Source organism: Hyalella azteca, unplaced genomic scaffold (assembly GCF_000764305.2).
Source record: "Hyalella azteca isolate HAZT.00-mixed unplaced genomic scaffold, Hazt_2.0.2 contig16039, whole genome shotgun sequence".
NCBI lineage: Eukaryota > Metazoa > Arthropoda > Malacostraca > Amphipoda > Hyalellidae > Hyalella > Hyalella azteca.
In genome coordinates, this window is record NW_025945866.1 from 3,023 (window position 1) to 16,679 (window position 13,657).

The following is a 13,657-nucleotide window of genomic DNA, read 5'->3' on the forward strand; positions in this document are numbered from 1 at the left end:
ATGTTTTCGGTAAATTTTCCCGCGCATTTTAACTATTTTTAAGCTATTGCTGTGCACAGTTGGCGCAATGTAATGAAAATTGATTATCTTTGCGCACGTGTTCGCGCAATCCCGGCCATCTTTATTTTAGAAGAAATTTTCTCCAAAGTCATATGGCAACACTGAACACCTGTCTCTTATACACATCTAGATGTGTATAAGAGACAGATTCAATATAATTATAATATATAANCACACGGCGCATTTTTTTACCAACGTAGTACGGCGCACTGCGCAGGTTGTTAAAATGACAAAATAAATTCCCGCGCACCTGGCACATCTTCCTGACCATGGCAGCTCAGCAGTCAGCAGCCTTGGCTTGGCTTAAACATGCACATCTTCACTTATTCTCTAATGAGGAAAATTGGGCAGAATTTTCCAAAAAATCACAATTAAAAACTATCATTTGATAAGCAATGTTTGATGACCATAAGCAAGCAAAAATATGCCAGTTTCCTATTTTTTAAACTAAGAAATTAAACAATGGCTGTAGAAGTGGGTGAAATTTTTTGTAAGCACTGGCCTCATTTCAGTTATTTGTCTCATTAATAAGTGGCCTGTGCCCGAAGTTTCATTTTGCTTAGCCTTGGAGCCTTTCCTAAAAAATGAAGCCTCACTCAGGAGTCAGGAAGATGTACTGTAAAATGGGGTAACTTAGACCACTTTTTTCTTTATAAATGATGCCATTTTTTTACTAGCTAAATTAAACTTGAATTGAAACATGCAAAACTTGTGATAGGTTTAGGGTTTTTTATTTATTCATGGTATAGATGCTACATGCTTGTTAGAGATTTCGGTCCTGTCTTACCCCATCTGACTATAAAGTGAGTGAAAATGATTAGAATTAATAAAAATATGGAATTTCAGTCATATTTCCTTTATCATTTGATGATTTGTACCAACTTCTAAACATTTTCATGTTTTCCACATTTTTTTTGTGCCATGACTATAACACTGAGCCATGTTACAATAGTGTCCCACTTCGTTCGTCACAAGGTTTTTTTGCTGTAGTACGTTGTGGTACACATATGTCCCACATGTTTTCTCTCACCAACATGTCCGGTTTACTGCAAATAGAGCAACGCACCTCCTTTCACAGCAATGGCAAGTGTCAAACTAACTTGAGAAATGAAATCTGTCACTGTCTGCTGGGGAAGTTTGACATATGAGCAATCGGAGTCAATGTGTTAAACTATGATAGCTCAGGAGCTAATGCTCAGCTAAGCATGCATATCTTCACTTAGTCTCTAATGAGAAATATTGGGCAGAAATTTCCAAAAATCACCATTAAAAACTATCTTTTTATGAGCAATGTTTGAAGATCATAAGCAAAATGATGTCAGTTTTCTATTTTTTTAACAAAGGAAAGAAGCAAAGGCCATAGAAATGGGTGAAATTTTTTAGAAATGAGTGGTTTCTGCCCCATGTTCCAGTTTTGCATAGCATTAGAGCCCTTTCTAGAAAATGAAGCCACAATCAGCAACTCAGGAAGGTGTAGGATTTTGGTAAATTGTCCCATGTAAAATGAGCTTCTGGAAACTGAAAGCAATGAGAGGCTGTTGTAGTCATGCCAGAGTCAGACTGTAATAAAACTACCTTATTCCTTCATAAAAAAATGTTATCTGCTAAATTGCCTCCTTTTCATTTATAGAACTTGTTAAGTACTGAAGATTATGAGAAAGTTATAGTTGTTAGAAAAGTGCTAAATAAAGCTAGCAAATGTCCACTATGCTACAAAACAAGCACCATCTATAGGTATGCATCCTCACACGAAGAGCTTTCGAGACCTCCATATATGACTGTGATTTGAAAACTGAACTGCAGACCTGCTCATGAATCTTGGCTTTAAATCCAGAGTTGAAGTAACTACAAGTCTACAACAGTACCTACCAAAAAACCTAAGCAGGCAAAACTAAAATGTGTAGAATCATTATATGCAGTCTTTTTGGACAATTATTTTAATTCACATTTGAAATTTGATGTCCACAAAACAGCCCATTGTAAAGACTGGTAGTTCTTGCCTAATGATCAATTTCTAATTGTCAATCCTTCTTCTGTGTATGTTAGAATACCACTCATGATAGGAATCAATCTATAAATGTGTGCTTTTATTGCTGCATAAGCTAGCCAGAGTATATTTATTTAAAATATTGATGCTGTTTATGGACAAATGTACTGGAAAGCTGTAAGCAAGTCAAAAAACTCCCATCCATTGTTGGGCTCTTTTGTCTCTAAAGAATAATTTTGGAAGCAGAGACAAATTCTAACCTCTGTGGAGCCTTCAACATGGAGAATTCATCAGCAAATATTTCATATATATCAGGTGAGTCTTGGACTCAGAAATGCCTATTTTTAGCATGCATTAATGTAAGAAATGCAATTTACAATTGATTTTATATTCTAAGTATTTTTAAATTTTTAAGTTGAAAGATGTTTTAAATGGCATGGTATGTATCTTGAGGTTAATACATTGATGGCAATTAAACTCATTTTAAGATTGACATAAACTTGACATAGGTACTTTATCTAAAATAATGTTCTTACCCAATAAATATAGAAAGCATTGCTTTTAGTGTATTTTGTTGTGACATCTAAAAATTTGTTCTTGTTACAGCTCCTATACCACTTGAGGTGGCACAGCTGAAGCTGGAAGAGCTTGAGGAGCTGGTGGAATGTGAGGACGTCCTGGAGGAGTTTGTTGTGGGCCTTCCCCAGCTTGCTGCCCTCACTGATGTGTGTGACAAGCTTGCTCTTGAGAACAAAGAATTAGCAGGTGAGTGAGGTCTTGTAACTGGAGAATGTTAATTGTAGAGGAGACTTCTCCATGGAAACTTATTAACTTCTTTAGAATTTATTCATGATAATATGTCTGCATGAATTCTAACAATGCTTAAAATATTTAATTTTGTTCAGTCCAATTACATTATTGGTAGATCTAAAAAAGTCATAGTTTGATGTATGGTTTTCAATATCGAGTGTAGAAATGTGTTATTTATTTGATTGACAGTTACAACAATGTAAGAGCCACGAGTTGGGTATAATTTGCGATGTGTATAATTTATGAACTGTTGCACATCTCTTGATCAAAAATGTGATCTAGCTAGACACACACAGTCCTATCATTTTCTATCTAATTGCATGTTCACAATTTTCATTAATGACTAATTATTCAAGTTTGACACTACCTGCTTAAGGCATTCATTTGGGCAGAAAATAATCTACGGCTTAGCAGCAGCTACGAGGCGGCCCGTGACCAGACGCTGCAACGTGTTGAGGCCATGGCCGCCCTACATCAGAGCTTTGAGGGCCAAGTTATACTGGTTACATCAATTGCTCGGCCGAGTGGGCCCAAGTTGTCTGCTCACTTGGTTTTACTGAGCAAATATTTTTGCAGGAACTGGTATTATGCAGATACTGAGTTTTATTACTAGGTAATACATTTTGACCCCAATTTCATGTGATGAATGCAAATCCATATGTTGAAATGAAAACTCTAAGAGACAATACGTTGTAATGAAAATAAACATCAGGATGCTTTCTGTACTTCTTGTTTATTGATTCGATTGCTTGCCAATCATTAATCCCAACGGCTTATTCCTTCCAGGCACTAATTACTTCCTCTTACTACTTCTGGACTTCTTTTACAACTTGATCACTTGGTACTAACTTCTCGGTATAGTGCAAGTCTTTAAATAAACGATTTAAAAATTTTTACTCATTATTTTCGAATAACTGGACTGGACTTGTAGCATTTTGAAATTTTTACCATACCTTGAGGCTTCTTCTATGGTACATTGTCAAAAATTCTCAGGCTTGTATTGCTAGTTGTTTTAACTAGGAAGCTAAATTATACATGATTTATAAAATTAGCATGTTCTTAAATAAACCGAGTGTGCTAAAAAACCACTTGCTTAAAAATTCTCTGGGTGGATTATGTCTTCAAAAATAATATATACCAAGAGAGTTTGGTCTTCTTATCTTCATTACCAGGCTTGTTAAATATGTTAAGATTTGAATCTATTTAAGGAGCCAAAATATCAGCTGGTTAGACCAATCAGCTAGACAAAAAATAGACCAATATAAATAGAAATAATCAATTCAAAAGTTGAAAACTTCATTACCAGGCTTGTTAAATATGTTAAGATTTGAGTCTATTTAAGGAGCCAAAATATCAGCTGGTTAGACCAATCAGCTAGACAAAAAATAGACCAATATAAATAGAAATAATCAATTCAAAAGTTGAAATCATTGTTAAACATAAAGTGCAGGTAGGGCTAACGTAAAATTGTTACAAAAAACATCTGGGACTTTTATTTCTTTAACAATGATATGATAAAAATGGATAAAAAATTGTCTCAGGCCTTGGGCAAATTTACAAAAAGTGGACTATGATATAAAGGAGATGTATGGTGATCACTTTCTTGGTTCCATATCATTCTGATAGAGCATGGTAGGGTGTGTTTTCTTAAGACTAAAATCAATGTGGGTATTATAGAGGCTTGGACTATTTTTAATTTCTTTGGTGCTTGCAACTATGAAACTTTCTTGATCTATGAGCTCATAATTTACAAGGTAAACATGAGCTTGCATCCTAGTGGGGTCTCTCTACTTGATGTAAACTTTTTCCCCAATTGATTTAGTTTTTCATTTATTTCCTTGCAATTGTGCTCCTTAATTTATTCTAAAATTCACTTCATCTTAATCCTACCCAATAAATTAGTTTATCATGTAATTCTGCCCATCAATTTATTTATCTTGTGCTTCATGGTAGTACACCATTCAATGCAGAGTTCACACAATACATGATTAATTATATTGTAATTGTATTGTATTCTAATTTAGTTTTTCTATGTGGCAGGAAAATATGTCGATTGCTGCAGCTCAGTCCGAGGAGGAGAGTGAAGCTATAGCCGAGCAGTTCTTGAACAAGGAACTTGATGTGGATTCCTTCCTGAAGACGTACCTCAACAAGAGAATTGTTTGTACCCAATTGAAGACACTAGCTTCTGCCATATATTCAAATGAACTAATGGTTATTTATTTGCGTAATGAACCTTTGTAATCATTAATTTCTGCTTTTATCTGTGGAAAGTAACACTTTATAGCCTTCAATATTTATTTGTTCCTATTACCACCATTTCCTTTGCTATCGGTCTATAGGAAATTATTTTTTGTAGAGCAATCAGAGTTGCATAGTGCGAGATGTAATACCATCCAATTATGCAGCTAGTTTAATGTACAGTATTGTTAGAATAGTTCACGCTTGGCTGCAGGTTTGCTATGTGCTGTATGAATTGCAATGTAATTGTAAATATTTTTTTCGTGCCAGGAGGCTCACCTGCGGAAATTCAAAGGAGAACGACTTGGAGCTCAGCTACTGGAACTTCAAAAGGCTGGATTTTGACGTCGGTTTTGGAAATCGAAATTCCATGTTTTTGATTGAAAGTCAACATTTTCAGTCTTGGAGTGCTGGGAGAATTTCTATGCAGCAGTGCGATACTAATGTGTTGGATGTTTGCTTGCTCTGCGCTAAAAAATTCGTTGTTTCAAAGCTCCTAAAATAAGCATAGCCCAGGCATATTTTCATTCTGCATACACTTTTCTACGAGTAAGTAAGTTTTATTTTATTGCCAAAGAACTCATTTAATTAGTGTTCGTTGTATATAATCATATTTTCAGTCAGTGTTCTATTATTACTTTATGATTGTAGCACAGGGGCAAATGAGTAGCAAGTTTTATATGAAATATATATACGTACTGTTGCTCCAACGTTCCAGTTTAGCTCGTAGTTCTATGTAATCATAAGTATGAAAGACGTACAACTACACAGCAAAGTAATTATCATTAAATCCTGCCTGGTTATAAAAAAAGCTCAAAGGAAAATAATTTGCGCAAGTGCGTCCTCACATTCGGCGTCTAGGAATACTTTGAGCGGCGAGCAAATCGCGCCCAATAGGAGGATTGCAACATGGACATCATCTCGTTTAGAGGTGCGCAGCCGTTGGCCACAAACTTAGCCCTTGAGCTAGCCATTTATCCCACGCTCAACATGAACGCACAGCTACACTTGAGGTGCTTGTACACGGGGCTAGTATGAGCTGCGAGTTTTTACACCGAGTTTGCCAGCTGAAGCCTTTACACGCGGAGAGTATTTGGTAAACAGTCCGCTGGTGCCAGTGTATTGTTGGAAGCCATTGAGTGAGGTCAGTGCATTGTGTAATGTGGAACGCAACGGTAATGAAGTATGTGAGGAAGCGTTTAATGAAGCTGTGGGTGGCTTAGTTGTCACTCTTGCTGAGGACCGGAAAAACTTCGTAGAGGTGTAGCCTCCATGAAGCCTACACTGGTTTGGCATGTTTTGTACGTGGCTCTCTATTTTGGTCTGCGACACTAGCTATGAAGCTAAGGGTATACTTGACCCAGGGCTAGTATTAGCTGCATTTGCACTGCTAATATTGTGATGATTTATTCTTCAGATGCGAGTAGCTGATGCGTTTGCGTCTGAAGCAGTTCAGGTTGTAAATTTGCGATCTAGTATCGACATTAGCGCTGCGGCAGCCGTTGTGTGCATGTTTGTGCCGCCCTGTATCCTGCAGTGTTTATAATGTTATGAACTATGTCTTGTGCCAACGGCGACGGTTCAACGAACTTCAAGAGGTGTTCAGATGATACTGAATTGTTATTATTGATATTCCAAAAGTACGATCTACTGTGGAATGTACGTCGCAATGAATATTTCAAAAATAATAGAAAAATTATGGTTTTGAAACGATAACTCATTAGGTCTCTCACCCACACTCTACGCTGATCTACTCCCTGCAGCCAATGACCGGCTCCAGTCCCCCCCACATGTCCCGCTTCGATACCTTGCAGCAGCCAATGAGGTTAGGTCCGGAAAGGTATATTTTGATGGAAAGTCTAGGTAAGTGTGGAGGTTGGCGCATGCTGGGGTGTAACCTCCGTGATGACTACGATGGCTGGAGCAGTATTTGCGGGCTTACGGTGCCTATGGCTTCAAACATCTAACTTCAAAGGCGACTCTGGTGAGAAGCATGCTTGCGCACGGGAAGGAATATGAAACCAATTATGGTAATTGGGCTATGCTGGCCATAAGCATGCATTGCCTCATTCAGATGTTAACCATGCTCCATTTTTAGCTCACCAGAGCGGCTACGTTACACCTTCCGCTCTTTTGGGCCAGCCAGTGACTTTTTATTGAAAAAAATTGGCAACAAGAGACCTTTTGCTTCAACTCTATAGTTAGTTTAGGGATTAATTAACCCCTCTGAATCATTAATATACAACCGCAATTTTAGAACCTGGTTACAAGATTCGCAGTCTGTGGGTAAAATGTTAAACCTTTTTTGATCTCGCCAATCAAAAGCCCGAAGGATTTGTGTTACGCCTTGTTGCAAGCGACACGCTATCTGTGTACGGCAAATGCTGCTTCCCTATTCCAGTCCAGTATTAGAAGTAAAATAATTTGAGCAAAATAGTTGAAAAGACGCCTTGCTTGTGTAAAAATGCTACGACTGCATTTCATGGAGGAAAACAATAAAATTATTTGAAATTTTATTTGAACTGCTAAGAAAATATAAATATCTTCATGATAACAAGTTTCAACAATATGAAGGTTAAATTCAAATAAGCGTCACCGAATTAACAGTAATGCCCATTCAGATGTTTAGCATTGAATCGGTCATAAATGAGTGCTGCTCGTGGACTATACTTGTTGCTGATCCCGCTAGCTAACAGCTGATGAGCAGTGAAGCAGTCCAGTAGCCTCACACGACGAGTCGAGGACCTCGCATGTCCTTTACATCAAGGACAGGCATATGACTAACACTGTCACCAAAGATCCGTTAATTTGAATGCCAATAGGGGAAGAGCACGGGAGTCTGACGCAGGTACTGCTGGTACTGAGCGCTGGCTCCCCACTTCCTCCTGCCGTGGTCCTCCAGCATCGGCACTCCGGACACGAACTTGATCAGCAGGTAGACCAACGTTGGGCTCAGCACTGCAACAAGAAGCGTCTCAGCCTTGCAGTCTTAATGAATTGGAACTAAATCATTAACACTCATTGAAATGACTTGAAAACAATTGATAGAAATATCGCGTTCAACAGTAGGAGAAACTCTGGGTATAATGCTGAGGTATTCCCATGAGGTGCAGGGGATGTGAGGTTGGGGCATTCCTATGAGACGCTGATTCAAGTCCGGCACTTGCCAGACACACGTCAGAAAGTCCGGCATACATAAGACACGCGTCAGGCACATGTCAGAAACACGTCAGAAAATCAGGTATATGTAAGACACAAGTCTGACCCATGTAAGACACAAGTCCATCACGTCAGACACATGTTAAACAGCAAGTGACCTGAGAGGTGCTGGTAGCCCGTGAAGGAGGCGGAGGCGCTGAGGTAGAGGCCGTACCACAAGATGATCTCGCCCGCGTAGTTGGGGTGGCGGGACAGCGACCACAGTCCCGTCGTGATGAACTTGTCCTTTATTGTTAATGTACCATCAACAGTGATTATTATCAGTTGCGTAGGACGAACATTATATGACGTTACAATCATTTAATTATTACCCAATTTACAAGCTAGAGAACTATTAAACATTACCTAAATCGTAACGGTTTTCTGGCACAATTGTTCTTTATTTATATACAAATATTAATTATTGATATACAGGTGGACTCATCACAAAATGACACTCGATTATTATGGACAGCACAATTAATAACAAATGTCAATCTGTTCAAACTTGAGTAAACATCAAAACCATATCAATTGCTGAAATGTGGTGTTCACACTTGTGCGCCTATAAATAACATACCTATTAATTGGATATTTAGATGATATCTAATATTTCAATTCAAAGGTTGCAGAAGGAAGACATTTCATTACATGGTTGGCAGGGTCACGTCTGAAGGCTGCCTTCTGATGATCAGCCACAACCTCTACAAGGAGCCCAACGCCCCACACGCCCCACCCGAGGTAGTCCCGCAGTCCCAGGGCAGGCTGGCGGTTATTTGTCAGACATAGTAGCGAGGGCAGCAGTGTCACCAGCACCCACGCTCCTATATAAGAGAATAATACAGCAATATAATCAGGAGCAAGTAACTAGGCATTTAATTAACTATATGCTGGGCAGGAGGGCAGAATTGCTCCTAATAATAAGGGAAAACCTAAATCTTTTTCAAACGCGTAAGTAATAATTTCAAATTGCATCATACAGAAATATATAAGGAGGCTGTAAATAAAATCAAGCTTTCCCAATCAACTAAAATACTGTAAGACAATATTGGCATTAAATTAAACACCTAAAATTGACAATAGTAATTTTTGAGGTGTAAACTAACATCTATGCACTGGATAAAAAAATCCTAACGGGAGCACTGTCACTTATGAGACTTATTTTATATACTACTTCAAAATACAAAAAAAATATTTCCTACAGTGAATCCCTACCTAAGGAGCTGTACTGAACCCCTTCCTAAGCTGCCACCACCACGATAGGCAAGACACGCGCACACAATAAATCCCTCTCAAGCCGTCTGATAGATCATTATAATGAATAAATCCAAGTAATTTGCTCATTGATATTCCCATAAACAGAAAATGTATTTCAAGTGTTCAACACTTATGCATTCCAGGAGGAGTGATTCTCCATAATTTCTTGTTAACAGCAAATGATTACCATTTACATGAATTAAATGAATGAAAAAAGTGATTGGAGAAATGGGAATGAGTGCATGAATAACTTGATAGAATGATGCTGCAGTAAACAACCTTGAATGGTCCAGGCAAAGAAGAAGCGGACAGGGTCATCTCTTATCTTATCAAAACGTCGGTCCTTGCCGTCGGCCAAAATACGAGAGAAGAGATACAACCCCAGCCTGTGGCACATCAAACGTGCTAAATTTAAACAAATTTTTCAGTTCAATCTGACATTATCAAAACCAAATTTCCTTTTAAAAGCATTTCACATTTTTATCTTCAGGCTAAAATAAAATGAGGGTATTGGCATTTATGATCAGTGATCTAATGGGAAAATATCAAATAAGATTTCATGGTGAAATGTCATTTTCAATTCTGGAGTCATACACAATTCCTATTTATTTTGTATGCATTTAATTTGTCCCCAGATCTGATACTACCACAAAATTATAAAATTTTATTGATAGTTGATTGAATTATGCTTCTTTGAATGAACAATGAATACATTTTAGTAAAGAAAATTCAACCAGGATTCAGGAAATATTATAATTAATTCTCAGCTTCTTCAAGATGTAACTTACATGAAAATCTTTTGATACTTAGCATTTTTTAGAGACCTTCTTAACATAGATAACTTTTCACTGCACATAACAATGAAACAATTGAGCACTTGTATTAATACTAGGATTGACAAATTTTTAGGTTGAGCAAATCCTTCAAAAGAGTATACACAAGTTGAATACTGGACCTCACCTCACAGCCCAAATGAGGATGGCAGAGGTTTGGACGACATGCCTGGGATGCCCATGAGAATGCCAGCGGTAGCACAGGCAAATGACTAATATGAATGTGGAAGATCCTGGAACATTACATAAAAATTAAAAAATTTTTATTCATGGCTGCATACTAAATTACATGATTTTATTCAGTGATGGTTATCAGCATTCATATAGAAAAACTGTTTTGTTTCATGGAGATGATGAATAATGAGCAGTAACAATCAACCAAATAACACTATTGTAAAATTATAATCATATATTCAACATATGGTACATTATAACACATATTACATACGATGCTGGTGAAGCATTTGTCAAATTGTAGAATGATATAAGAATATAATTCTAAACTATAAATAGCCAAGTTACTATAAATCACTTATAGGCCAACTTCCATACAAAGAATTGCCCTGAAATGCAATCCTCATTAAAAGAAAATAAACTTAGAATCCACTCCTGACCCATTATGTATTGATAGATTTTTCTTTCATTAGAAAAATTCTGATTATACAAATTATTTACTGAAAGTCTGAAACAAGTCCAACATACAATAGAATAGATGTATACTAAACAGATCTTACCAGTTAAATCATAAAACTTTTCTGTTCGTAACAGCACAGCAATGGCCCATCCAATCCATTGCATGCCAAAGTCTATCAGTGCAAGACTGGGCAGGGTGCTAGGCATGGACATGGTGTGGAAAATCACAATAGAATTTGCTTTGTTGGTAAGTTTAGAATGTATTTACTAACTTAAATAACAAAACCAGTTGATTTGAAGGACAAATTTTAGCATGGAATTTTCAGTAGCCCATTTATTGCTTGAAAAAACTTGTTACAAATTCCAAAATCTTTGGGAAAACCATGTAAATTAGCCTAAGAGAAAAGAGAAGCCAAACAATTTGACATAATTAATCCAAAGGATGAAAAGGAATTGTTTAAGGATTTGATAATTTGCTTCCATCAAATGAAGCAAATTTATTAAAGTTCAGGGCAAAAAAAAAAGTTCACCAGGACTGACCAGGTAACTACAAAATTGTATAAATTCTTTCAAGAATCATAAACACTCTCCAATAACCTGACAACTTTCAAATGGGTGCACACATTATTCTAAAACAAAATTGACAAGAATCTGTTTGTTGTTGTTAGCCGTCACCTAGAGGCTAGAACTAAATCCCCAGCAGTGCAGGAAACAATTTTCAAGTGCAGTGTGGTTGGCAAACTTTTTTAGTGTAGGAGGGAGATGGGGAAGGCAGGGACCAGGGACTGGCAGTGGCAGGGAGGGTGGTCAGGATTCAGGAATGCCACTGCGGGGCACTGCCTCCAAGGCTGAAGGCTCCACAGGCACCACAGCCTACAGGGCTGTCCCTCAATGAGGAAATGCTGAGGAAGAAATGCTGGACACGGACAGACTGGAGGTGTTCCCACTTCCCCGCACTTTGGGCAGGCAGTGCTGGAGGAGTGTTTGACCCTAAAGGTGTAGGACGCCAGCAGCCAGCCTGCCAGGGGGCAGGGAACTACAGTATTCCAAGCCAAGCTGGGATAGGGCATAGGGATTAGGGTGCAAGGAGTAAGGACTAAGGAGAAGGAAGCAAGGACTCTTCTGATGCGATTGGTGGTGCTGACTGCCAGTCTGCCGGTGCCGGGGCTGCAAGGACAGCATTTTTATTATCATGTCTGAGAGCTGAGGTGAAGGTCTGAGCTGAGTGGTCTGAGAGCTGAGGTGAAATGGCGTCGGCGATGTCTGTCGAGAAGCTTTGTGCCACGTTTTGCTGGTTTTAGCTTGAAAGTAAACGAAAGAGAAGTAAATGAAAGAGACATGAGTGAAAAGTGAGAAGTGATTAAAAGAAAATAAGAAATTGTGTGATTTTGGACTTTGGTGGACGTGGTTGGTCATGAATAACTGACTAAATTGTGTGACTACTGACTACGGCCATACCTAATTGGCAACTGCAAGTCTGCAATCTGCATAATTCTAATTGTCACCTGTCCCATGCAGAAACTACCTAGTAACCTCTCTTTCACTAGCCTCTTGCTGTCCTTTTTTTCACTACTATGATGTAGGCTTACCTACTCTCCTACATTGGTTTGCACTTTATCTCAGTCCCAATAATAACAAAGTAACCATGTGAAACAAATCAAGCAACAATACCTAGTACCTAATGTAAATATTTCCCCTTTGTTGTCACCCTGCCCCCTAACCAAAGATAGCTTATTCAAAGTGTATTGTTTGTTCTGTTCTCTCTGTGTTGGCTGTTGCTGTTGTTTCTTTCTGTATCATCCAAGAAAAATTCAGAACTGATAGGTTAGGCAGAATATATTTTTCCCTCCAATATTGGTGGTGTGTGTGAGTTGCTGTATAAGAAGGCACATTGCTGTATAAAACCAACAACAATTCAATAATGGGCAAACAAATGCCAGCCAAAAAGCGGGTGGTTAGCAATGAGAATAGCGAGATCAAAGCTGACCAAGTGGAGTGCTCCAGGTGCAAAACCTGGTACTCCACACAAACCCTTGGAATTGACCACTGGTCAAACTCAAAAATAAAGCAATCATACATTGCCTGTAGAAAGTGCATACTGGCTCTTAGAGATAAAAACAGCATGCTTAAGAAAAGAGTCTCAGAGTTGGAAGAGATCATTAATAAAGCTAATCGGGCTGAGACAGCAAACCTGCCTGGCCCTTCCACTGCTTTTAGTTCCTGGCTGAACTAAAAGCTGAAATAGAGGAGGGCACTATCAATGAAGTTTGCACTACAGAGTATGCTAATAAAATTTAGACTAGTCAAAAGCCAAAACAGTCCAGCATCCCTAAAGTCTGTGGCACTGACATAGATGGAATGGCTGCCTATAAACGAGAATCTCAGAATAGAATAGCTAAGCCTCCCATTGTCATGGTGGGGGACAGTATAATTGGATCCCTTAGGGGAAAAGTAAGTGTAAATGAGGCTGGGAGTGTGATTGTATGCTTGAGTGGAGCAGATATTGTCAAAATAAGGAGGGAAGCGGAAAAAAAATCTGAAAGCACAAATGGTGGGCTTCTTGTTTTGCAGGGTGGTGGCAATGGCCTAAGAGAGATTGGAGTGGATGAGATTGGAGTCAGATGGGGTAAGACAGGAC

At 38.3% G+C, this 13,657-nt stretch overlaps 2 protein-coding genes across 2 annotated transcripts; one reads left to right on the top strand and one right to left on the bottom strand.

The window, feature by feature from the left end:
- The first annotated feature begins 1,681 nt into the window (after positions 1-1,681).
- On the top strand, positions 1,682-5,868 carry LOC108676014 (vacuolar protein sorting-associated protein 37A). The gene is made up of 5 exons (XM_018164059.2): positions 1,682-2,362; positions 2,654-2,812; positions 3,250-3,439; positions 4,882-5,017; positions 5,369-5,868. Exons 1-5 carry the CDS (start codon positions 2,326-2,328, stop codon positions 5,441-5,443), a joined length of 597 nt encoding a protein of 198 aa, XP_018019548.2. The 5' UTR covers positions 1,682-2,325; the 3' UTR covers positions 5,444-5,868.
- Positions 5,869-7,598: 1,730 nt separating this feature from the next.
- LOC108676015 lies at positions 7,599-11,859 on the bottom strand. The gene is made up of 6 exons (XM_018164060.2): positions 11,121-11,859; positions 10,514-10,619; positions 9,833-9,939; positions 8,948-9,120; positions 8,416-8,542; positions 7,599-8,056 (listed from the first exon to the last, which is right to left on the bottom strand). Exons 1-6 carry the CDS (start codon positions 11,230-11,232, stop codon positions 7,902-7,904), a joined length of 780 nt encoding a protein of 259 aa, XP_018019549.1. The 5' UTR covers positions 11,233-11,859; the 3' UTR covers positions 7,599-7,901.
- Between the last annotated feature and the right edge of the window lie 1,798 nt (positions 11,860-13,657).

Bases quoted from the DNA above. Each gene is read 5' to 3' on its own strand.
- LOC108676015 (XM_018164060.2), bottom strand. From the start codon at position 11,232: ATGTCCATGCCTAGCACCCTGCCCAGTCTTGCACTGATAGACTTTGGC. The intron at 9,940-10,513 runs GTGAGGTCCAGT...GATGTGCCACAG, and splicing joins ATCCTCATTTGGGCTGTGAG to GCTGGGGTTGTATCTCTTCT. The intron at 8,057-8,415 runs GTCACTTGCTGT...TTCTTGTTGCAG, and splicing joins GGGCTACCAGCACCTCTCAG to TGCTGAGCCCAACGTTGGTC.
- LOC108676014 (XM_018164059.2), top strand. From the start codon at position 2,326: ATGGAGAATTCATCAGCAAATATTTCATATATATCAG. The intron at 3,440-4,881 runs GTATTATGCAGA...ATTCTAATTTAG, and splicing joins AAATATTTTTGCAGGAACTG to TTTTTCTATGTGGCAGGAAA. The intron at 5,018-5,368 runs GTTTGTACCCAA...TTTTCGTGCCAG, and splicing joins CGTACCTCAACAAGAGAATT to GAGGCTCACCTGCGGAAATT.